Source organism: Narcine bancroftii, chromosome 6, assembly GCF_036971445.1.
Source record: "Narcine bancroftii isolate sNarBan1 chromosome 6, sNarBan1.hap1, whole genome shotgun sequence".
In the NCBI taxonomy this organism is placed as follows: domain Eukaryota; kingdom Metazoa; phylum Chordata; class Chondrichthyes; order Torpediniformes; family Narcinidae; genus Narcine; species Narcine bancroftii.
The window spans coordinates 28,430,683-28,454,672 of record NC_091474.1 but is presented as its reverse complement, the minus strand read 5'-3'; the positions used below and the strand labels follow the sequence as shown (position 1 = coordinate 28,454,672).

At 44.5% G+C, this 23,990-nt stretch overlaps 1 protein-coding gene and 2 long non-coding RNA genes across 15 annotated transcripts in view; all 3 read right to left on the bottom strand.

The window, feature by feature from the left end:
* rims4 (regulating synaptic membrane exocytosis 4) overlaps positions 1 to 23,990 on the bottom strand; it is a 133,146-nt gene that overhangs the window by 74,106 nt on the left and 35,050 nt on the right. For 5 of the 13 annotated variants that reach the window (XM_069884480.1, XM_069884473.1, XM_069884479.1 and 2 more), the window contains one exon: positions 17,801 to 17,880. The exons of 4 other annotated variants lie outside the window; for them this stretch is intronic. Coding sequence is in view for 3 of the 9 variants with exons in the window: in XM_069884468.1 (XP_069740569.1) it covers positions 2,870 to 2,896 (27 nt within the window). In the remaining 6 variants the exon portion in view is untranslated. Of the gene's footprint in view, positions 1 to 2,869; positions 2,897 to 17,800; positions 17,881 to 23,990 lie in introns of all 13 variants that reach the window. 4 more of the 13 variants (XM_069884468.1, XM_069884469.1, XM_069884467.1 and 1 more) reach the window with 2 other exon arrangements.
* LOC138735886 (uncharacterized) lies at positions 14,498 to 16,527 on the bottom strand. Its single transcript, XR_011339989.1, has 2 exons — positions 16,440 to 16,527; positions 14,498 to 14,619 (listed from the first exon to the last, which is right to left on the bottom strand). It is a non-coding gene; the product is annotated as an uncharacterized lncRNA (long non-coding RNA).
* On the bottom strand, positions 20,452 to 21,554 carry LOC138735885 (uncharacterized). The gene is made up of 2 exons (XR_011339988.1): positions 21,359 to 21,554; positions 20,452 to 20,758 (listed from the first exon to the last, which is right to left on the bottom strand). It is a non-coding gene; the product is annotated as an uncharacterized lncRNA (long non-coding RNA).

Sequence of the window (23,990 nt, the reverse complement as noted above, 5' to 3'; positions counted from 1 at the left end):
GAGACTCCAGTGATTTTTTATTTACAGAATTTGTTTACATGTATACATTGTGTACAGTTTTTTTTCTCACTACCAATAAGTGGTAGTTTTGCCTGGCCCACAGGAAAAAGAATCTCAGAGTATGTACTCTGAAAATAAATCTGAATTCTGAAATCCTCTCTGCCAATCTTATGGTTCTGTGGATTGACCTTCAATCCAATTTTCCAATTGCATATCACAGCAACCATCCCTGCAGCCACACAGCTTCTTGAGAGATGAATGATGAGGAGATGAGGAGAAGGTTCATTGTCATGCATATAAGTACAGAGCACAGAGGCACTGGAATTCCACAGGCAGATTTTTCCATGCACTCACTAGACTCTGTGCATCAAAGTGCAGAAGGAGCCTATCGCCGTATTCAACTCCTGCCACTCCTGCCCTGGGAGCACTTCATAGGTTAGCAGAGAAGGGATTTTATTCTCAGAATGTGAAGGGTTGACCATTGTGGGTCTCAAATGAAAGATGGAATGAGTTGTGTTCACATGGAAGAACGAGAAAACATTAAAGAACAATGGGAACCTCTCTCTCCTCCTGCGCTGATGCCATCTGATAATTCTTCCTCATTATTGCCCTTCCATTGAGCTGAGCTCTGAACTCACCTTGCTCTTTCACTTCCAGCCCAGCCATCCTGTTAACAAAGAGTAGAGCTGACCTCCTCACTCACGCTATGAGATTTCTTCCCAGAAAGTGCTGATGAATTCTGTTAGTATTCAAGGTAACAGGTGTGTAGGACCAGAACAGTAGGAAACGTCAGCAAAACTTGTGTTATGACTCAGAGACACATTAATTTCACAGCACAGAAGTCATCCCTTTGGCCCAACCCCCATGACAACCAGGTTTCTTATCTAAGCTGGTCCTGCATTCCTGTGTTTATCTCTCTAAATCATTCCTAACCATGTACCTATCCAAATAACTCAAATGTTGTAATCATCCCACCTCTACCAGTTCTTCTGGAAACTCGTTCCATACACCCTCTGTGTTAAAATGGTGCCCCTCAGGTCTTGTTTCAATTTTTCCCCTCTAACCTTAAATCTGTGCCCTCTCCCCTACCCTGAGTAAGAAACAATAATTATTCACCTTATCGAAGCCCCTCATGATTTCAGAAACAAGGATCCCCCCTCAGCCTCCTATGCTCCAGGAAGAAATGTCCCATCCTATCCAGCATCTCTTTTTTAATTTAAGCCCCCAACCCCCAGTCTCATTAATTCCTCATGAATCTTTTCTGCACCTTTTCCAGTATAATGACATTTGTTATGCAGCTCAGAAGCTGTGTGCATAGTGAGTGTGGCACAGTGAGTGGGTGTGGTGGGGAGAACCAATCCTCGGAGCCTTGTTTGGTTCTGCCAGCTGAGACCCAGAGAGCAGCTCCCTTCTCTTGGTGGATGGCAGGAGCCTTAAGTCCTGTTTCTGGCCAGCATCTTGTTCTTTCTAACCCTGAATGAATGTGGAGTACTTTTAAAAGATCAAGTAAAGGCTTTGTGGGCTTTGTAAATGGAGGTCTTTGTAAATTGGGGTCTTCGTAAACTGGGCAAAATAATCTTTACGTGGTGTGAGAACTAGTGGAGAGATGCCCAGAGGCCATTCAAAAGTTTCTGGATTACCTGACTCAACAAGATGTACTAGAGATGCAGATATTGAAATGCGGTTGATAAAGGAGCAAAGGAAATAGGGGCTTGGAGTTCTCAGACTGGACAGGAGTGGGGAACGCCATGTTCTCAAATGTTGAACCAGGGCCCTACTGCTCTCTCTGATTGACATCAAGGATACCTGTGAAGGGATGAAACAGGAGAAGGTCATACCGTTCCCCCAATGCCTGCTTCACCGTTTGATAAATTCATGGCTTATTTCACCGCAGCACCTCCTCCTCCACTAACCCCACGTCACTTGATTCCCTTAAAATCCAAAAATTACCTTGAAGCACTGGAATATTATACCTAGTCCCCCAGCCAATAGGTATCAAGCTCTTCACCATCCCCAGGGCACTATTTCAAGACCATCAAAGATCTGTCTGCACTAGACTCAGACTATACCCAACCAACCATGAATGATTATGATAATATTTTCCGCCTCCTTTTTATTATTGTTTTTTTTCTCTTCTTGGGTGCTGTTCTGAATTTTGTGTTTTTGTACCCAGAAAGTGCTGCAAGTTATATATCTGTACGTTGTAGTAAAAACACACAGAAATGCTGGAGCAACTCAGCCGGTCTCACAGCATCTAGAGGAGGTAAAGATATGTTACTGATGTTTCAGGCCTGAGCCCTTCTTCAAGGTATAAGCAAAAAAGCAGGAAGGCATCAGACTAAAGACTGGAATAGAAAGAGGGAAGAATGGGAGGGAGAGGAGTCCAGACAAACAGACAAAAGGTGTTAATTGGATATGATATGAGGAAAGGTGAGAACTGATTTTGAATCTGTGCAAGAAGGGAAGGAGACAGGGGAAGAAGGAGAGAGTGAGAAAACAACAAGAAAGGAGATAGGGGATGAAGATGGGGGGTGGGGTGTGCATTTTAACAGAAACTGGAGAAGTCGATGTTAATGCAATCCATTTGGAGGATGCCCCGACGAAAGATGAGATGTTGTTCCTTCAGATTGCGTGAGATCTCGATCTGACAGTGCATGAGACCACAGACAGACATGTTGGCAAGCAAATAGGGTGGGGAATTGAAATGAGTGGCCACTGGGAGATCCACGCTATTGCAGCGGAACAGATAAGGTGCTCAACAAAGCAATTGTACATTGTACTCATGTTCGTAACAGTAACCGTGAATTTGAACCATCACAACTTGACCCAACAGGTCAAGGGGGATTAGGAATGGACAATTAACACTGACCTTGCCAACACTGGGATCTGCCTAGATCTGAAAAGAACAAAAATATATGCTAAAAGCAATTCAGATTGTTGATCGAGCAACAAAGGAGTTCGCTATTGGAGTTCCCACGGTGCAACAGTGACTTCACAAGTAAGTCATTCACAGATATATTGAACAGGTACAGACAACATGAACTCTTCACTAAATACCCAGGCTCTGTCTGTGGCTCCAAGCTAGACACCCAGTTGCCAACCATTTCACTTCCCTTCACCATATCTGTCTGCAGTCTCACCATTGCCAGGTGTAAACATGAGGAACAGCACATCGCATTCCTTAATCCCAATGGCATGGAGATTAATTTTCCTAAACTTAGGTAACCCCAACTCTTCCCTATTCCATAGTGTCTATATCTTCTTTACCAACTTCCAATCTATTTTTGTCTCTAATCTTACTCCCCTTCCCACTAGTCTCTCCCTCCTCCTGTCTCTCCATCTCTCCTGTCCAATACCCTACTGCCTCAGCCCCTCCCCAGCTTCCTTCCCATCCTCTTCTCGTGTTCTCCTTGATATGTCCCCTTTCTACTTCAGTCTTGATAAGGGGACCAGACCTGAGACATTGACTGGACAGTTCTACCATTGAATGTTGACTGATCCAATAGGTTCCTCCTGTTTTTTGTTGGTTGCTGTCTTTTAAATCAACAGATCTTCCAAATAATTGAGACTGATTGGCTGGAATGACCCTCTGAATTACTCCCATCAAATTTTCTCTGTGGGAGCAAAGATCAAAATTCAAAGTTCAGATTTATTGTCAGAGAACATACACGACATCACATACAACCCTGAGATTCTTTTTTCTGTGAGCGAGGCAGAATTTCTACTTATTGGTTGTACAAAAAACTAGATTCAAGAAAAGATACATATACAAAAGAGAGAAATGTAAACAAAGAAGGAAGTGTAAACAAACTGACAGTAAGACATAAAATAAATATTCAATAATAAAAATGTTCAAAACAGGAGTTCTTAAATGAGTCTCTGATTGAGTTTGTTGTTTAAGAGTCTGGTAATGAATGGGTAGCAACTGTCCCTGAACCTGGTGGTATGAGTCATGTGACACCTATACATCTTTTCTGATGGCAGCAGTGAGAATAGAACATGTTGTTGGTGGTGTGGATCCTTGATGATTGCTGCTGTTCTCCAACAGCAGGTGGCCACTGTCATATGTGTGGTGGAAAGTGTGCTGACCGGTGGCATCATGTGGACACCAATACCCCTGAGCGCAAAGCACTGCAAAAAGGAGAAAACACAATCCAGGACATTGCAGGCAAAACCCTCCCCACCATCGAGAACATCTACAGGGAATGCTGCTGTCGGAGAGCAGCAGCAATCATCAAGGATTCACACTACCCAGCACATGCTCTGTTCTCACTGCTGCCATCAGAAAAGAGGTATGGGTGCCACCAGACTCGCACCACCAGGTTCAGGAACAGCTGCTACCCCTCCATCATCAGACTCCTCAACAACAAACTCAATCAGGGTCTCATTTAAGGACTCTTTTGCAATTTATTGTTCTTTTCTTCTCTGCATTGGACACTCTTTATCTGTTTACAATTCTTTATTTGTTTTTTTCTTGCATGATCAATAAGTGGTAATTCTGTCTCACCCACAGGAAAAAGAATTTCAGGTTATATGTAATGTCATGTATGCCTCAGGATCTTCGTGATGCCACCATCATCACCCTGTACAAAAACAAAGGCGAGAAATCAGACTGCTCAAACTACAGGGGAATCACGTTGCTCTCCATTGCAGGCAAAATCTTCGCTAGGATTCTACTAAATAGAATAATACCTAGTGTCGCCGAGAATATTCTCCCAGAATCACAGTGCGGCTTTCGCGCAAACAGAGGAACCACTGACATGGTCTTTGCCCTCAGACAGCTCCAAGAAAAGTGCAGAGAACAAAACAAAGGACTCTACATCACCTTTGTTGACCTCACCAAAGCCTTCGACACTGTGAGCAGGAAAGGGCTTTGGCAAATACTAGAGCGCATCGGATGTCCCCCAAAGTTCCTCAACATGATTATCCAACTGCACGAAAACCAACAAGGTCGGGTCAGATACAGCAATGATCTCTCTGAACCCTTCTCCATTAACAATGGCGTGAAGCAAGGCTGTGTTCTCGCACCAACCCTCTTTTCAATCTTCTTCAGCATGATGCTGAACCAAGCCATGAAAGACCCCAACAATGAAGACGCTGTTTACATCCGGTACCGCACGGATGGCAGTCTCTTCAATCTGAGGCGCCTGCAAGCTCACACCAAGACACAAGAGAAACTTGTCCGTGAACTACTCTTTGCAGATGATGCCGCTTTAGTTGCCCATTCAGAGCCAGCTCTTCAGCGCTTGACGTCCTGCTTTGCGGAAACTGCCAAAATGTTTGGCCTGGAAGTCAGCCTGAAGAAAACTGAGGTCCTCCATCAGCCAGCTCCCCACCATGACTACCAGCCCCCCCACATCTCCATCGGGCACACAAAACTCAAAACGGTCAACCAGTTTACCTATCTCGGCTGCACCATTTCATCAGATGCAAGGATCGACAATGAGATAGACAACAGACTCGCCAAGGCAAATAGCGCCTGGAAAAACAACCAACTGAAAAACCTCACAAAGATAAGCGTATACAGAGCTGTTGTCATACCCACACTCCTGTTCGGCTCCGAATCATGGGTCCTCTACCGGCATCACCTACGGCTCCTAGAACGCTTCCACCAGCGTTGTCTCCGCTCCATCCTCAACATCCATTGGAGCGCTTACACCCCTAACGTCGAAGTACTCGAGATGGCAGAGGTCGACAGCATCGAGTCCACGCTGCTGAAGATCCAGCTGCGCTGGATGGGTCACGTCTCCAGAATGGAGGACCATCGCCTTCCCAAGATCGTGTTATATGGCGAGCTCTCCACTGGCCATCGTGACAGAGGTGCACCAAAGAAAAGGTACAAGGACTGCCTAAAGAAATCTCTTGGTGCCTGCCACATTGACCACCGCCAGTGGGCTGATATCGCCTCAAACCGTGCATCTTGGCGCCTCACAGTTTGGCGGGCAGCAACCTCCTTTGAAGAAGACCGCAGAGCCCACCTCACTGACAAAAGGCAAAGGAGGAAAAACCCAACACCCAACCCCAACCAACCAATTTTCCCTTGCAACCGCTGCAATCGTGTCTGCCTGTCCCGCATCGGACTTGTCAGCCACAAACGAGCCTGCAGCTGACGTGGACTTTTTACCCCCTCCATAAATCTTCGTCCGCGAAGCCAAGCCGGTCAAACACTGTCCTTTATATTACAAAAATAAAGATACAGAACCAACATTTCGGGCTTGAGCCCTTCATCAAGGTATGAGCAAAATGTAGGCAGATACTCTGACAATAACTCTGAAATCTGAAATGTCCCTCTGACCGGGTGACACTCCCTCACCCTCCATCCTGCCTTGGGTTGTAGCATGTTAACCCCAACACCTGATCATTAAAGAGAGGGTTAAAGACTGGCATCATGACATCCACCAATGTGTGGCATTACCGTGGATTAATCAGGAATCAGGAAAGAGTGAAACGTAATTTTCACCTTCATCAGAAACTCACCACCCCCCTCAGACCTGTGCATTGGCTGGCAGTCAGGAGGAAGGCAAGTCTTCTTTTGCGCTTAGTTGTGAAATTACTCACACTGACAGTTCTCTCGCAAAGGCAGATTGTTTACTGTTAATTTATCATAGTCGGCACTGAGCAAGACAGAAAGAAATAAAGAATATATGCAGCAAAATACGAAAGCCTGCATACGCCGTGGATGAAGTAAAAACACAATGCTAGAGAACTCTGCAGGTCAAACACTGTCCTTTATATTACAAAAATAAAGATACAGAACCAACATTTCGGGCTTGAGCCCTTCATCAAGGTATGAGCAAAATGTAGGCAGGCGCCCGAGTTTGGGCTCATACCTCGATGAAGGGCTCAAGCCCGAAACATTGTTTATGTATCTTTATCTTTGCTGTATAAAGTACACTGTTAAACTTGCTAAGTTTTTACTTCAACCATGCTGTCTATTGGTTGGGTTAAAGCTTTAATACGAACCCGACTGCTAGGATGGTGACAAATGGTCGTTTCATTATTGTTTAAATTGACACGTTCAACCCGACAAGGTTGTCCATTGTCACCAGCCCTGTTTGCAATGGCTATTGAACCATTAGCTCAAACAATAAGACAGAATGAACAGATAAGAGGGATGAGAGTTATGGATGAAGAGTACAAGATTAATTTATTTGCAGATGATGTTTTGATATATTTAACAAACCCAGAACAATTATTGCCACATTTGCAGGAATTTTTATTACAATATGAAACGTTATCTGGATATAATGTTAATTGGGACAAGAGTGAAATTTTGCCAGTTGGAGAAGGAGACTATTCAGAATATAAAAATATTATAAAATTGAAATGGTCTGATAAAATTAAATATTTAGGAATAATTGTAAATGCTGGGTATCAATCTTTATATAAGTTAAATTATGTTCCTTTATTAAAAAATATTAAAGCAGATTTAATTAAGTGGAAAGATCTTCGTTAACTTTAATTGGTCGAGTTAATTGTATTAAGATGAATATTTTTCCCTGTACTCAATATTTATTTCAATCAATATCATGCTCTCTTTCAAATGGGTTTTTTCAGGATCTAAATAAGGCTGTGAGAATTTTTATGGAAAGGTAAATTACCATGGGTAGCGTTATATAAACTTACCTGGAAGTATGCGTTAGGTGGGCTTCAATTGCCCCATTTTCAAAATAATTATGAAGCAGTCCAGCTGAAGTTTATTAGTAGATTGACTGATTTGGACCAACCCCCGAGTTGGGCTAAGGTTGAGATGGCTTGTATTTCTGAAGTCGAAGTGCATCGATTTGTATTTTGATGGCATGTAAATTTGTTGCGGGAATATAATATGTCGATATTAAAACATTTATTAAAGATTTATTAAAGATATGGCAGAGGTCGACAGCATCGAGTCCACGCTGCTGAAGATCCAGCTGCGCTGGGTGGGTCACGTCTCCAGAATGGAGGACCATCGCCTTCCCAAGATCGTGTTATATGGCGAGCTCTCCACTGGCCACCGTGACAGAGGTGCACCAAAGAAAAGGTACAAGGACTGCCTAAAGAAATCTCTTGGTGCCTGCCACATTGACCACCGCCAGTGGGCTGATATCGCCTCAAACTGTGCATCTTGGCGCCTCACAGTTTGGCGGGCAGCAACCTCCTTTGAAGAAGACCGCAGAGCCCACCTCATGGACAAAAGGCAAAGGAGGAAAAACCCAACACCCAACCCCAACCAACCAATTTTCCCTGCAACCGCTGCAACCGTGTCTGCCTGTCCCGCATCGGACTTGTCAGCCACAAACGAGCCTGCAGCAGACGTGGACTTTTACTCCCTCCATAAATCTTCGTCCGCGAAGCCAAGCCAAAGAAAGATATGGACAAAGGAAAATAAGATTTTAGGATCAAAAGATAAATTGTCAATCTTAACCCCCTTATATAATAATCAGCTTATTCCTTTTTCAATGTTTAATAATCATTTAAAGAGTTGGGATTCTGAGGATATAAAGGCATTACAGGATTGTTTTGTAGAAGGACAGTTTCTTTCTTTTAATCGATTGAAAGAATGTTTTGATATTGCTGAAAATTCTTTATTATATATTATATAAAATTGTCTTTATGGAATGTATGTTGTATTATTACTAATGATTTTTCAAATAAATAAAGTTTTTTTAAAAACCCGTGGTGTCTGCAAACTTTTGTGCGCTAATGCTGAATTTCAAAGAGAACAAGAAGAGGAAAGTTCTCCAATGTTTATTCTCAATTACTACAAGAATCTATCCTTGATCAATCCATAGTTTTCAACAGCATTATCACTGATGAGCATAGTAATCAATATCTTGAGGGTCTCCACATAAAAACAGCAATGGCAAGAGTAATAGCTTGTCTTGTAACGTGTAGCTCATTTCTTAGTGACTTCCCACCATGCGAGGATTGTGGAGACGTGAGAGATGGCAAACACTGGAATTGATAGCAACACACATTCTAATGGTGGAACCTAATAGGCCGAGGTGCACCCATGAGAGACAAAGACTGGTCAATATTCTAGCTCTGAAGCCTTTCAAGTCAGGAGTGTAATGGAATATGCATTTATTGCAAATGCCTTGCGTAAGGAACACACATTGAGGTGGCATGGACAGCGTAGAGGTTAGCGTGACGCTGTTACAGAACCAGTGACCCAGGTTCGAATCTGGTGCTGTCTGTAAGGAGCTTGTACATTTTGCCCATCACTATATGTGTTTCTTCTGGGCGCTTCAGTTTCCTCTCACCCTTCAAAATGTACAGGGGGTGTAGGTTAATTTGGGTGTAATTGGGCAGCGTGGGCTCGTGGGCCAAAAGGGTCTGTTACTGTGCTGTATGTCTAAATTTAAAATTTTAAATCGTTGAAGTAATGCAGCTGAGAGCAATCCAATTGGAAAACGTTTTTGTTGATGCAACAATCAATCAGGAACCCTCAGTGTGAGATACCATCTCACTTTAAGAGATCTTTATGTGGAGTTTATCGACTTGCTCATCTTCTCTAACCTCCAGCACTTATTTCCTTGTAGGTTTTTGGCAGCAAGATTTGCAGCACTCAGAAATCAGTGCAGGAGCTCTCAGTCAAGTCGCATCCAGAACCCACTTAAATTAAAACCAAATCCATTCAGAAGGAACATTGTTTTGTAGAAAATAATGTGAATGTTGTCTCCAGTGAGGAGGTGGGGTTAATTGGGAGCTTTCAAGAGTGTGATTGATAGACTGCTATTGGCTATGAATATCAGGGTAAGTGAAGATGTGTTAATAGAATGGCCAGTGGTAAATTAATTGTAGGCTCGAGGGGTGCAAGTCCGTGTTCAAAGTTCAGATTTATTGTCAGAGTACATACATGACATCGCATTCATTCCTGAAGTCGTTTTTCCACGGGCATCCCAGTTAATTGGAAGCCATTTGTGCTGTTTCCAGTGAGCTACCTCTAACGGGACCCTGACTCCTTTTCCATGGAACACAACTCATCCCCGGGGTTAGGTGAGTCTACCTTCAATCGGAAACAGGTGACTTTCTATTGCCCGTTTCCCACTAGTTTAATCGGCACGCCAATGTCATCTGATGTGAGTAGGGGTAGAGGCCGTCAATCCCTGGTGTTGGAGTGCTGACTGATTTCTTTTTCCACTGGACCCTGTCCCAGTTAAATCCCCATTCATTCCTGGGACAAGGTGCCAGTGGAAAACAGGCTTAAGATTCTTTTCCAGCAGGCCCGGCAGAATTTCTACTTATCAGGAGTGCAAAAAAAAAATATAAGAAAAGATTTGTACAGAAAAGAGATAAAAGTAAACAAGAGCAAACAAACTGCGAAACACAGAAAATAAATATTCAGTAATAAATAACATGCAAAGTAAGAATCCTTAAATGAATTTCTGATTGAGGAGTCTGATGGTGGAGAGGTTAGCTGCTGAACCTGATGGTCTGAGACTTGAGGCACCTATACCTCTTTCCTAATGGCAGCAGTGAGAACAGAGCATGAGCTGGGTGGTGTGGATCCTTGATGATTTCTGCTGCTCTCCGATGCCAGTGTTCTCTATAGATGCACTCAATAGTGGGAAGGGTTTTGCTTATACTATATTGGGCTGTGTCCATTACCTTTTGGAGGGCTTTACGCTCAGAGGAATTAGTGTTCCCATACCAGGTCGTAATGTAGCCAGTCAGCACACTTTCCATCACACATCTGTAGAAGTTTACCAAGGTTTTCGATGTCACATCAAACTTCTGCAAACTCCCAAGGAAGTAGAGGTGCTGACATGTTTTCTTCACAATGATGTTCCTCCTATACCCAGTGTTCAGGGATCGTCATTAGATCAAAAGATATAGGAGCTGCATTAGGCTATTCGGCCCATCAAGTCCTCTCCATTATTTGAATAATGACTGATGTAATTTACTCTCAACCCCATTCTACTCTCTACCCCCCATTACATTTGACACCCATGGTAATCTAGAACCTATTGACCTCTTCCCAATAGGTAGAGTAATGAAGAGAGGGTGGGAGGGGTTCGACAGGAGCCAGTGGGGGATTGGTGAACCAGTGAGGGGTGATGTATGACAGCGGGAAGTTGATTGGCAGGTGCCAGACAAAGCAAGAGAGAGGCAAGAGGGTAAAAAGGGGTCATGGAGGGAGATGAGTTATTCAGGGTGGAGAGGAGTGGGGTGAAGACAAAGGCTGCCGATGCTGGGATCTGACATGAAGGAAACGTGTTAATGGTGGTAAAATGCGATACCAGATGAAACAAGAGAGGGGAGGGAGTTGGGGAGGGGGAAGAATCTCTGAAAAATATGGGTGGAAGACAATGGAACCACAGAGGGAGGGAGATATGAATGAGTGGAGGGAGGGGTTGGAGCAGTAAAATGGGGGAACGGAAGAAATAGAAGTACTAGTCACTGGCCAATCCCCTGACATCATGAGGAGCGGGAGTGTTGTGACATGCTGCGGTTACCACCAGACCAGTTCCGAGTTCTCCAAAGAGGGTCTTACCCTGTCCCTGACCCCATTACTCCACCATTCCCACCTTCTCTTCTCATTGCGTTGCAGCACTGGCAGCTTTTGTCTCCATTTATCACCCCCCTCTCTACACTGTGACTCATCTCCCTCCACCTGACCCCTTGATTTCCTCTTCCTCAGGGAACTCTGCCATCAGAGAGCAGCAGCAATCATCAAGGATCCACACCACCCAGCACACACTCTGTTCTCCCTTCGTTCACTGTCTCTGTCCATCACCCTTCACCAGTCCCTGGTTCATCAATCCCCAACCCATGCCACCCTATTGTGATTCTACCACCCGTCTCCTCTCCGCACTCTCAGTCCTGATAAAGGGCTCTGGTCTGAAATGTCAATTGTTCTTTATCTTCCATGGATGCGGCTTGACCTGCTGAGATCCCCCCCCCCCCCCCCACCGCTGGGTACACGTGGTTCCAGGTTCCAGTGTTTGCACTTTCTCCTGTGTTCTCGGTTGGAAAAGACCATCTGGTTCACTAATGGTGTTTGGGGAAGGTGGTCTCTATGTGATTCTGCACCCTCCAATGTGGTTGGGTGTTATTGACCCCTGGGTTTGGGGGAACTACAGGTGGTCACGAAATGGTGACATCGCCTGGCCTGCTGAGTACTTCCAGCACACTTGCTTTTATGTTAGATCTCACACTTCCCAGCAGTCAATTTTTCTTCCTTCTCTTCTGTATGGGTGCATCTCCTTCTGTTACATGCCCTCCTATTGAAAAGCCTTCCTGTTCTCTCTTAGATGCCAACACCCTAATTTATGTGACATGGCCTCTCTTGGTCTCACCCTATCGCAGACATTCCCCTTTGTCCTCTCCCCTCCCTCTTTCTCCTGCATTGAGAACATGCTCGAGCTCTAATCTCTCTCAGCTTGGATGGAAGGTCATTGATCTGACTCATGAACATTGCCCTGACCTGGTGAGTGCCGAACTTCCTGGTTTCATTTTAGATTTTTAGTGCCTGCAGTCAGTTTTCTTTCTGGAATCCTTGCTGATCTGCTTGTTGTGTTTTCTCTAAAAGCTACAATAAAAACCGATGATCTGGTCATTATCACTGCAGGTTCCACTACATTATAATAAAGAATGTCCTCAAACTCTACCTCAGAGGAACACCTTGACGTGTGCCTTGGAGATGCTGGTTCTGTTCAGCATTCATTCAGAAGGAAGAATTTTATTTCCTTTGGTGAGAGGATACACATTCCTCCTCTTCCTCAATTTCTCCTGTTCAGGTCTTTCGCCTGTTCTCATCTCAGCTTGCCAAGTCAGGGGGAATTGATCATTTCCACAAGCTGAGCTTCTCACAGGAAGGTGGGCTTCAATGATTGCTTCCTGCCGAGCAGAATCTGCTTCTTCCCGAAATGAGTCATTACGACAAATTACTCAGACCAGCAAGGGGTGCGTGATTAGATTTTTAAAAAGGCCCTGGTTTCAGGAGAACGTCACAGCAGGCACTACTGCTGGAGAGAACTCAGACACAGCTCCTCCAGGCAGTGAACTGCAGAAGCTGCCTTTGTGATTGGGGAGTAGTCCTTAAACACCTGGGAACAACAACCAGTGGACAGGACCATCCCACCCCAGATGGGACCCATCCCATCCTAGACAGGACCCATCCCACCCCAGACAGGACCCAACCCATCCCACCGTCTGTAACGAGTTTCTATGTTCTCCCCGTGACTGCGTGGGTTTTCCCTGGGTGCTCCAGTTTCCTCCCACCCTTCAAAACCTACCGGGGTTGTAGGTTAATTGGGTGTAATTGAGTGGCACGGGCTTGGCCTGATACAATGCTGAATGTCTCATTTTAAATTTAAAAATGTATACTCAATGGAGTTTAGAAGGATGAGAGGGGATATTATAGAGATGTATAAAATTATGAAAGGAATAGCTAAGATCTAAGCAGGAAGGTTGTTTCCACTGGCAGGTGAGACTAGAGCTAGGGAACATAGCCTCAAGATTTGGGGGAGTAGGTTTAAGACAGAGGTGTGAAGGGACTGTTTCTCTCATGAAGTGGTGAATCTGTGGTATTCTCTGTCCAGCGTGACCAGCAGCTTTCCGCCTTCGTGAACTGCACTCCCTACCCATCACCGGCTGCAGTGACTACCATGCACAAAGGGAGGTGCCCAGGGCTCCTCTGACCACGTTTTCCAAGGCCAAGAAACAGGAATCGTCCATTCAGCCCCTCATACCCGTTCCACCATTCAATTAGATCGCATCGAACTTCCTGCACTGACTCAGGTCCATCGATTCCCTCAAAACCGAAGACATCCATGGACCTCAGTCTTGAGGACACTATGTCTAAATCATCCACAGCCCCTTTGGGTGAAGGATTTTGTACTCACCACTCTCTGGGTAAATACAATTCTTCTCTTCTCTGCCCAAATTACCAGTCTCTTTTAATTCTTGATACTCTGCCCAGTAGACACATCGTCCCTACATCTACACTATAAAGGCAGTAAGGATTTTGTCTGTGTCAATGAGATTACCTGACCCATCTATAGAATTTGTAGATTAAAGGCAGGAACTTGATGGAAACACCATCTGCCTTTCCACATTGATCTGTTTCAAAATAACCAATGATTTTAATTACATGTTTGGGAGCTGATTCAGGGGAAAGGTGTAAAATCTAAAAATTATTCTTGGCTTTTTGTATTAATTCCTATTTTAATAATGAGTGTTGAGAACTACGGAGAAAATAGTTCTGTGGGCGTGTGTGTGTCATTTAAATGTTGACAGTGGAGTTGTTGAATTGAAACTGAGACTATTCCTGTTCCCCATCTTGGAGCGTCCCTGGAGCGAAGGATCAGCATTGACTGTAAACAGCACCTAACCCTGAACGATATTGACTGCACCATTGGGAATGTGTTCACCCCCAATCAGGGGATCGATGCTCATCAGTTCTGGACTGGAGCTAGTGTGTGCTCTGCTATTCACGGTAGCCTCCACCGACCATAATTGCCTCAGTGAACAGGGAAACATGACCACTGATGTGCACACAACAAAATCCCACTAAGGCCTGGACAACTCCTTCATTGTAGTACTGAAAAGGTACCGTCTATGTCACAGATATCGTCCTGTTACAGGTGTGGTGGTATACCATCGGCCTCGTGCAGGGGACAACATCTGTACCTGCTGGGGTAGAAACAGGAATCATCCATTCAGCCCCTCATACCCGTTCCACCATTCAATCAGATCGCAGCGAACTTCCTGCACTTCCTGCACTGACTCAGGTCCATCTGTAAAAACACAGAAATACTGGAGGAACTCAGCAGGGGTTGCAGCATCCAGAAGAGGTGATGAACCCTTCTTCTTCAAACATCGGTTATATATCTTTACCTCCTCTGGATGCTACAAGACCTGATGAATTCTTCCAGCATTTCTGTGTTTTTACTCCAATCACATCGTCTGCAGACTTTCGTGTTTCACTTCATCCGTGTAAAATACCCCCTGTCCCCACCTTCCCCTTTCCCACCTTCCTCTCTCTCCCCAAATTCCCCCACCATCCCCCCACCTTCCACCCTCTCCCCACCTTCTCCCCCTCCTTCCCCCTCCCCACCTACCCCCCTCTCCCCACATTCCCCTTTCCCACCTTCCTCTCTCTCCCCAAATTCCCCCACCTTCCTCCCTCTCCCCACCTTCTCCCCCTCCTTCCCCCTCCCCACCTTGCCCCTCCCCCAACTTTCCTTTCACCCTTTGATCCGGAATTCTATCTGATTTTTAGCACTCCTGAGGAAGGGCTCAGGCCCAAAACATTGACGGGCTTTAAATTCCTACAGATGCTGCATGGCTTGCTCAGTTTGCCCAGCATGCTTGTGTTCTGCACTCGACCCCAGCATCTCCAGACTTTCTTGTTTACTTCAAATCCCCTGAGCTTGACCTCTTAGAAAAACAGGCCAATGGAATGCTTGTTATTTAATCTCACCAATGGGCAGTAATAGCCCAAATGGGGCACATTTATTTCTCATGCTAACTGCCACCTCCCACCTCTGCAGATCTGGTAAAAGGACACTCAGTGACTTTTCCTTCTTTCTCTTTCATACTGTAAGGGGTTTTGGCTAACACTAAAGGTGACTCTTGACTTGTGGCAGGCAGAAGGCAATTTTCGGGTAATATGTTCTGTACTATTACTTGACAATAAAGGAATTTTGAATCAACGCAGAGTAGGATTGAGAGGTCCTGCCACAGTAGTGATGGTGCACTTTGGAGATAGAGCAGAGTGCTGGGGTGGTGAGTATTAAACGTGCAAGATGGATCGGCTAACTGGCAGATTTCTAGGTGTCAACATCTCTGAAAATCCGCCCTGGGGCCTCAATGCAAATGCAAACATGAAGAAGGCTCATCAGCTGCTGTACTTTGTGAGAAGTTTGAGGAGATTTGGTATGCCACCAAAGACTCTTACAAATTTCCTCAGGTGTGCCGTGGAAAGCATTCTGACTGGTTGGATCACACTGCCTAGTATGGAGGCACCAATACACAGGACAGGAAAAGATGATAGAGAGTTGTGAACTTGGCCAGTCCCATCATGGGTATCAGACTTCACTCCATTGAGAACATCTATAAGAAAACAGCCTTTATCCTCAAGGACCCCCACCACCCAGGCCATGCCCTCTTCACCCTGCTATCATCAGGAAGGAGGTACAGGAGCCTGAAGACGAACACCCAGCAGCACAAAAAACAGCTTCTTCGCCTTGCCACCAGATTTCTAAATGGTTAATGACTCATGGACACAACCTCTTTCTCTCTTATTGCACTAATTTATTTAGTTTTTGAAAAATGTTATTTAGCAAATTTTGTGACACATGTTTATGATAATAAATTCTGATTCTAAGGCAGGACTCTCGTGCTGAGAGCATGCTCCAGGCAGAAAGGTGGATTTAATATGAAGCCTCAGGTTCAGCCCGAACCAATGGCCATGGAATGTTAGTCCATTTTCTGTTCCCTCATCCACTAACCTGCCCCAGCACAATCGGACAAAACCACAGCTGTCTATTGGCCGTTATATTGATGATTACGCTGGACAGAAATTTTTTTCAAAAGGTTTGCTTCCTGAAAAAAAAAATTGGGTATTATGTGCTGTATCACACAGAAAGTTGGAGAAGCATTAAACTAACTTTTATTGAATTTAGCATGTCCAATCGCATAATGATGCTACACATTGTGCTAGTTTGACTGACCTAAAAATGTTTTGCCACTGATTTTCGAGAGTACTCAGCATCTGATGCCTCTCATGTCAGTGTCCAACAATAGTCGGCCATCATTGATGGATTCCAGTTCCCCTGATACCACTTTTCCATGGTCACAATGTCTTGATGAAACCTTTCACCACGTTCGACACTGACTGCACCAAGATCAGCAGGGAAGACGTCCAAGTGCGAATGCAGAAAATGAATTTTCAACGACATGTTGCACTTCATAGTTCTGTAGGCTTGAAGTAGACTTAAAATATGACAGGAAATCACAAAAGTATCTTAAAAAATGGTACGTGATTGAAAAATGTTAAGGTGATTTTATGATCAAAAGTCCAAAATCCATAAAATACACCCAGAAGTGTTCAGGAAGAAAAATCTTCCTTGTCCAAATCGAATGTTGTAACCCATTTATTTATGTTAAATTTATGGGGTTGACTATTACACGGATGCTACTTTTGAGGGGCTGATCCATGTATGATCCTGGATTGAAGAGCATCCGCTTAGAACAGAGATGCAGAGGGTAGAAGATCTATGGAATTTCTGGAGGTCAGGTCATTGGGTGTATTTAAGGCAGAGATTGATGGGTTCTTGATTAGCCAGGGCATTAAAGGATATGGGGAGAAGGCCGGGCCCTGGAACTGAGTGGGAAAATGGATAAGCTCATGACAGAATGGCGGGGAAGACTCAATGGGCTGAATAGCCTATTTCTGCTCAGGTCTTATGTTTGAATGGTCTAATGGTCTCAGGCACGATCTGTGTGGAGTTTGCATGTTCTCCCTGTGACCTTGGAAATTTCTCCTGGTGCTGTGGTTTCCTCCCACGCCCCAAAGACATGCGTGTCAGCGGCTTAATCACTTCTAGTGTGTGGGTGAGGGTTAGACCTGAGTGTCGGGGGAGGATGAAACATGCCAGTGTAAATGAGCCCTTGGTGGTTGACGTGGGTTTAGTAGGCAGAAGGATTACACTCTATGTGAATAATCTAAATAGTTCAATTTCTGACCAGTATGTACACTTTAACACTTTAATGTTGTGCGTTTACACTTTATTCCCCTACTCTTACACCCAGCACTGGTTCCCCGCAGGGCTGTGTGTTGAGCCCAATGTTGTACTCTCTTTACACTTACAACTGTGTCTCCGTGTATCCCTCTTATATCATCATTAACACGACTGTGGTCGGGCTCAGTTCAAGGGGCGACGAGTCAGCCTATAAAGACAAAGTCCACAGACTGTCAGTGTGGTGCTCGCAAAACAATCTGGTATTGAATTCCTTGAAGACGAAAGAGCTTGCAATGGATTTCAGGAGGAACAGTATGGCTCCAGCTCCATTGGTATATTAATGGGGACTGTGTGGAAAGGGTCATGACTTTTACGTTCCTGGGAACGTATTTGGCTGAGGATCTTTCTTGGACTATTAATACCACCGCGGTAGTCAAGAAGGCACATCATCGTCTCCATTTCCTGAGAATCTTTAGAAAAATTAATCTACAGGAAAAGTTATTGGTGTCCTTCTACCGCTGCTCTATTGAAAGTGTGCCAACTTATTGCATTCCCATGTAGTTTGCCAGCGGTGCAGCAGCATATAATAGGGATCTTCAGAGGGCTATCAATATGGCCCAGTAGAACTCCTTGTCCCCTTTGGAGGATTTATTTTGATCTCGCTGTATCGAGAAAGCAACCAATATCTTTAAGGACTCTACTCACCCGGGCTATCATTTGTTTGACCTATTGCCCCGGGGTAGTCAAAATAGGTCCATTAAATCATGGACAAACAGACTCAAGAACGGTTTCTATCCCAGAGCCATTTGAGAATTAAACGCCACCAATTAGTGTATTTGAATTTTGTTTTTAATGCTGCTGTTCTTTTGTTGTTATTGTTTTATATTGTATTTGTGAGTACCATGTTTTTAATTTTGTTGTTTTCTTTTGCAACAACAATAAAGTACTTACTTACTCCATCAATCTCCATCTCTCCTGCAATCTTTACTCAAGATTCCTTTATTGTCATGTAATAGTACAGAACATGTAACATTACATGAAATTGCCTTCTGCCTGCTCAGATGGTTGCAGAAGCCCCACAGACTAAGACGTGCGCTGGCAACAACAGCCTTGCCAATTAATTTGCACTAACCGCCAAAATCATGTGATTTACACGAGCTGGGGAAGGCAACTAAAGAGGGGGACGCAAGGGGAGGGGGACCCTTCTGTGTGATTGGTCCACAATGTGGTGCAACAAGATATGGACATTGAAGAGCTTAAAGCTGGCCACCGAGGATCAGATCAGATACTATTTATTGTCATGTAATAGCACTGAACATGTAATATTACACAAAATTGCTCTAGGCAGACAAAGACATGCCATGAGCATTTCCTAGTGCTCCTAACAATAGGAGTAAGAGAAGCAAATGAGGGTCCCCCCAGAGTTGTTGTGTGTCCGTGGGTTCACCTCCAGCACTCCCACAACCTTTGGAGCTCAACAGACTCCTATTTAAACCATCGGCAACCTGAGCTCCAGATCCAAACTTCTGACGCAATCAGGAAGCCTTCAGTGCTCAGAACCCTTCAGGGGCCCTTGCTGCCCTCAGCACCCACTCGCTTCCCGGTTCCAATACGTGACTCTCATGAGCCAGTTTCCAGCAGCCCGCAGCCTGTTTGCGTCCTTTAACCACAGACCCCCTCATTGTTCCCTCACTGTGGTCACCATATAGGGTCATCTCCTCTGCTTCTCCTTCTCCCTGTTACTAGTGCCCTTCTCTATGACTAACATTATTGACCTGAACATGGTCACTATAAAATCTCAGAGTTGCTGCACCTTTGATCTTGTCTCAACTTCCCACTCCTGCTCTGTCTCGGGATGTCTGAGTGACTGAAGAGCCCACATTTCCATTCGTCCCTGTGACATCAAGTTCTACAGATTTATCCTCAGGCGTACAGCCCTCTCTTGAGATGGGAAAAATGGAACCCCTGCCAATTTCTCTCAAGCCGCAAAGCAAATCACTACATCTAAGACGTTTCAGAAACAACGTTGCTTCAAGCAAACACATCGGGTGATCATGGGAGGAAGGGCAGCATTCCTTCACCAATCTCTTCAGAATATTCACCTTCAGCTTTTTAACCCAGAATTCTCCATTTGACAAGACGTGATTTGGAAATATTTCAGTGACCAGCTCGCAACCAAGCCACTGATTCATTGTTGTGTGAAGAAAATTGAGACTGGGTCCCAGGTGAGAAAATGACCCAGCTTCTAACAAAGCTCTGACGTGAGGTTTCTTGTTTCTTGAGAATTTACGTGAGCAGAATTTTATTCTGAACTTCAGAAATGTGAACCTGGAGAATTCTTCAGCTTGTGTGTCTCCATTAAAAACCTTTTACAGTTCCCGGGAGGTTCTCACCCCTCTCTGAAAATCTATCTGTGCTGTGAACTCCATCTCCTTGTGCTCTGAATTTCAACTTGCAAAGTGAAAAGAGTGACACACTTCAAATGGAAGTCACAAATTGGAAGCAAAAAGCAGTAGTTCACAGATTCGTCCTGAAGGGAGATGATCCAGGAGGAGGAACCAGTTTCCTTTTGTCAGCAGCCTGTGCTCAGAAAGTTCGAGAGCGCTCACAGAGCGGGTCTATTCTGATAATCTGGCACCCTCAGCCCTTCCAGACAACATTCTTCTATTTCACTTTTTATTTAAATGTTCCCATGGCAGATTAATAAGCGTTCCAGTGGAACAAATTATCTGCTGAAGAAATTCAGTGGGTCGAGCAGCATCAGTGGGAGAAAAAGATGGAACCTCATGATGGTGAGTTTATTGTCATACACATTGTACAATGTGCTTAATACCCAGATTCTTACAGGATACATTGTAAAATATAAATGACAAGAACAACTACATACTGTACAATTACAGTAAAACCCTCCTGATCCAGCATCTATGGGGATTGGTAGGTGCTGGATAAGTGAATTTTCCAGTTGCTTGAGATTGCATGTGGCACGATTGGCGAGATGTGCCAATTTTAAACTTCTGTATTTTCCGCAATTTTCTTGGTTCTTTGAGGTTGCTGTTTGCTTCAATGCTTGGATAATGGGGATTTTGCTGTGATTGATTTAAAAAGACAACAAATACTCTTAAAAATTAGGTAATAAATATTCACATTTATCCGTGTGAAAAAAAAGGGACAGGAACAGTGCTGATGGTCCTTGCGGCCTGCATGAGTTCCTCGCCTCGAGTTGTCAACAGCCTGCCTGTCGCCTGTGTGTTCTTCAGCCTCAGACACCCCTCAATGGTCCGCTGCCATGACTGCCATCCCATGGGTCATCTCCTCTGCTTCTCCTTCTCAAACTAGAGATGTTCTCCCCCAGGCCAGTCCTCTGCTTCCCTGGAGTCTGTAACCCCTCGAGGCCACAGCTGATCATCACTGCTGCCGCCATCTTGGGCCCAGACACAGCAATCGCAGGATTTTAAAATAAACCACCCATTGGCTCCTTTAACAGGCCGCTTAAAGCCTGTACGGAGCCATGTGCTGTCGAACTAGAGAGTAGAACTCTGTGTGGGAGTCTGTGTCTCCACTCCCCGCCATCCCTGGGTCCGCACCAGGGGCAACACTGCTGTTACAGCAGCTCGGCAGCACCGACATTTATTATACAAAGGAAGTAGTGATGGAGAAACTAATGGGACTAAAGCCAGACAAATCACCTGGTCCTGATGATATGCATCCAAGGGTTCTGAAGGAAATGGCAGAAGTTAGAGTTGATGCATTGGTGGTCATATACCAAAATTCCTTGGATTCTGGGCAGGTCCCAGCAGACTGGAAGACAGCAAATGTCACGCCACTTTTTAAGAAGGGATGTAGGCAGAAGACTGGAAATTATCGGCCAATTAGCTTGACGTCTGTAATTGGAAAAATGCTTGAAGCCGTCATTAAAGATGAAATAGTGAAACTTTTGGAAGGTAAGGATTCAATCAGGCAGACGCAGCATGATTTTAGAAAGGGAAGATCTTGTTTGACAAACTTGTTAGGATTCTTTGAGGATATAATGGATGCGGTGGATGGAGGGGAACAGATTGATGTTGTATATTTGGATTTCCAGAAAGCATTTGATAAGGTGCCGCACAAGAGACTTATCAGTAAGTTACAGGAAAGTGGAGACCGGGGAAGTATATTGGCCTGGATTGAAAATTGGTTGTCTGACAGGAGGCAGAGAGTCGGGATAAATGGGAGTTTTTCAAGTTGGCAGAGAGTGGTAAGTGGGGTGCCGCAGGGGTTGGTGTTAGGCCCACAACTGTTCATCATTTACATTGATGACTTGGAGGAGGGGACAAAATGTGGTGTAGCCAAGTTTGCGGATGACACCAAATTGAGTGGAAGAGCACATTGTAATGAGGATGTGGAGAGTCTGCAGAGGGATATAGTTAAGCTGGTTGAGTGGGCAAAGGTCTGGCAGATGGAGTACAACGTTAGTAAGTGTGAGGTTATCCACTTTGACAAGAAAAATAAAAGAGCTGAATATTATTTAAAGAGTGAAAAACTACAGCATGCTGTTGTGCAGAGGGACTTGGGAGTGCTTGTGCATGAATCGCAAAAAGTTAGGTTGCAGGTGCAGCAGGTGATTAAGAAGGCAAATGGAATGTTGGCCTTCATCGCTAGAGGAATTGAATTCAGGAGTAGGGAGGTAATGTTGCAACTGTATAAGGTACTGGTGAGACCGCACCTGGAGTACTGTGTCCAGTTCTGGTCTCCATATTTGAGGAAGAATATACTGGCTTTGGAGACGGTCCAGAGGAGGTTTACTAGGTTGATCCCTGGGATGAAGGGGTTGACTTATGATGAAAGATTAAATCATCTAGGATTGTATTCGCTTGAGTTCAGAAGAATGAGAGGAGATCTTATAGAAACATATAGGATTATGAAGGGTATGGATAGGATAGATGTAGGAAGGTTTTTTGAGCTGGCCGGGGAAACTAAAATGAGAGGACACAGTCTCAAGATTCGGGGGAGTAGATTTAGGACAGAGTTGAGGAAAAATAGTTTTTCCCAGAGAGTAGTGAATGTTTGGAATTCTCTAACCAGGGAAGTGGTTGAGGCTGCCTCATTAAACATATTTAAAATTCAGTTAGATAAATTTTTACATGATAGAGGAATTAGGGGATATGGGGAGAAGGCAGGTAGGTGGAGTTAGGTCATAAATTAGATCAGCCATGATCATATTGAATGGCGGAGCAGGCTCGATGGGCCATTTTTGGCCTACTCCTGTTCCTACTTCCTATGTTCCTATGTTCCTATTAAACGTTCTGTGAATCTTTTCCGCACCCATTCCAGAGTAATCTCATCCTTCCTACTGCATCAAAACTGGGCTCGTCTCCTCAGAGTTGAGAGTATGGTGCTCGGGATGTTTCACAACCAGCAAATATTCCACTCAAATGATTCCGTAAAGGTAGCAACTGCAGCCAATCTAGGCCCTTCGGCCTACAATGTTGTGCTGACCTATGGAACCCTACTCCACAACAATCTAACTCTTCCCTATGTTGCTCTCGTCAACATATTAAGGTTAATACAGCATGGGAGGCATTGAGAAGGTGGATGGTCATAGGAGGAGAGTCTAAAACTAGAGGGCACAGCAGTAAGGTGAATTTTAAAGTTCAAATTTAAATTTAAATTTAGACATACAACAGAGTAACAGGCCCTTTCACCCCACGAGCCTGCTCCGCTCAATTACACCAAATTGACCTACAACCCTGGTATGTTTCCCATGGTGGGATGAAACTGGAGCCCCAGGGGAAACCCGGGGAGAACGTATAAATTCCTTACAGAGAGCGCAGGATTTGAACCCCGGTCCCAATCACTAGTGCTGTAAGAGCGTTGCACTAACCGCTACGCTAGCCATGCCATGAGAGGAGAAGATTTAAAAGGGACCCGAGGGGCACATCTTCCACACAGAGGGTGTTCAATGTGTGGAACAGGCTGCCAGTGGGGAGAGTAGAGGTGGAGATAATTGCAACATTTAAAAGAACATTTTATTCCATGGAGAGGGAAGGTTTAAAGGGATATGGGCTGAATACAGGCAAATCAAGTCAAGTTTGTTGTCACCTGATTGTACAAGTACAATCCGATGAAACAGCGTTCTCCGGTCCTCAGTGCAAAACATGCAGACACACAATCAGACATAACACACTCATAGACAGACAATACATATGCAGGACAAGTATTCATAAATACAAATAAATAAATAAATAAATTGATAGATTTTGTTTTATGTATACGAGAGTCTCAGATGGTCAGTGTGAGCAGTTCCTTTGGACATTCAGCATTCTCACTGCCCGTGGGAAG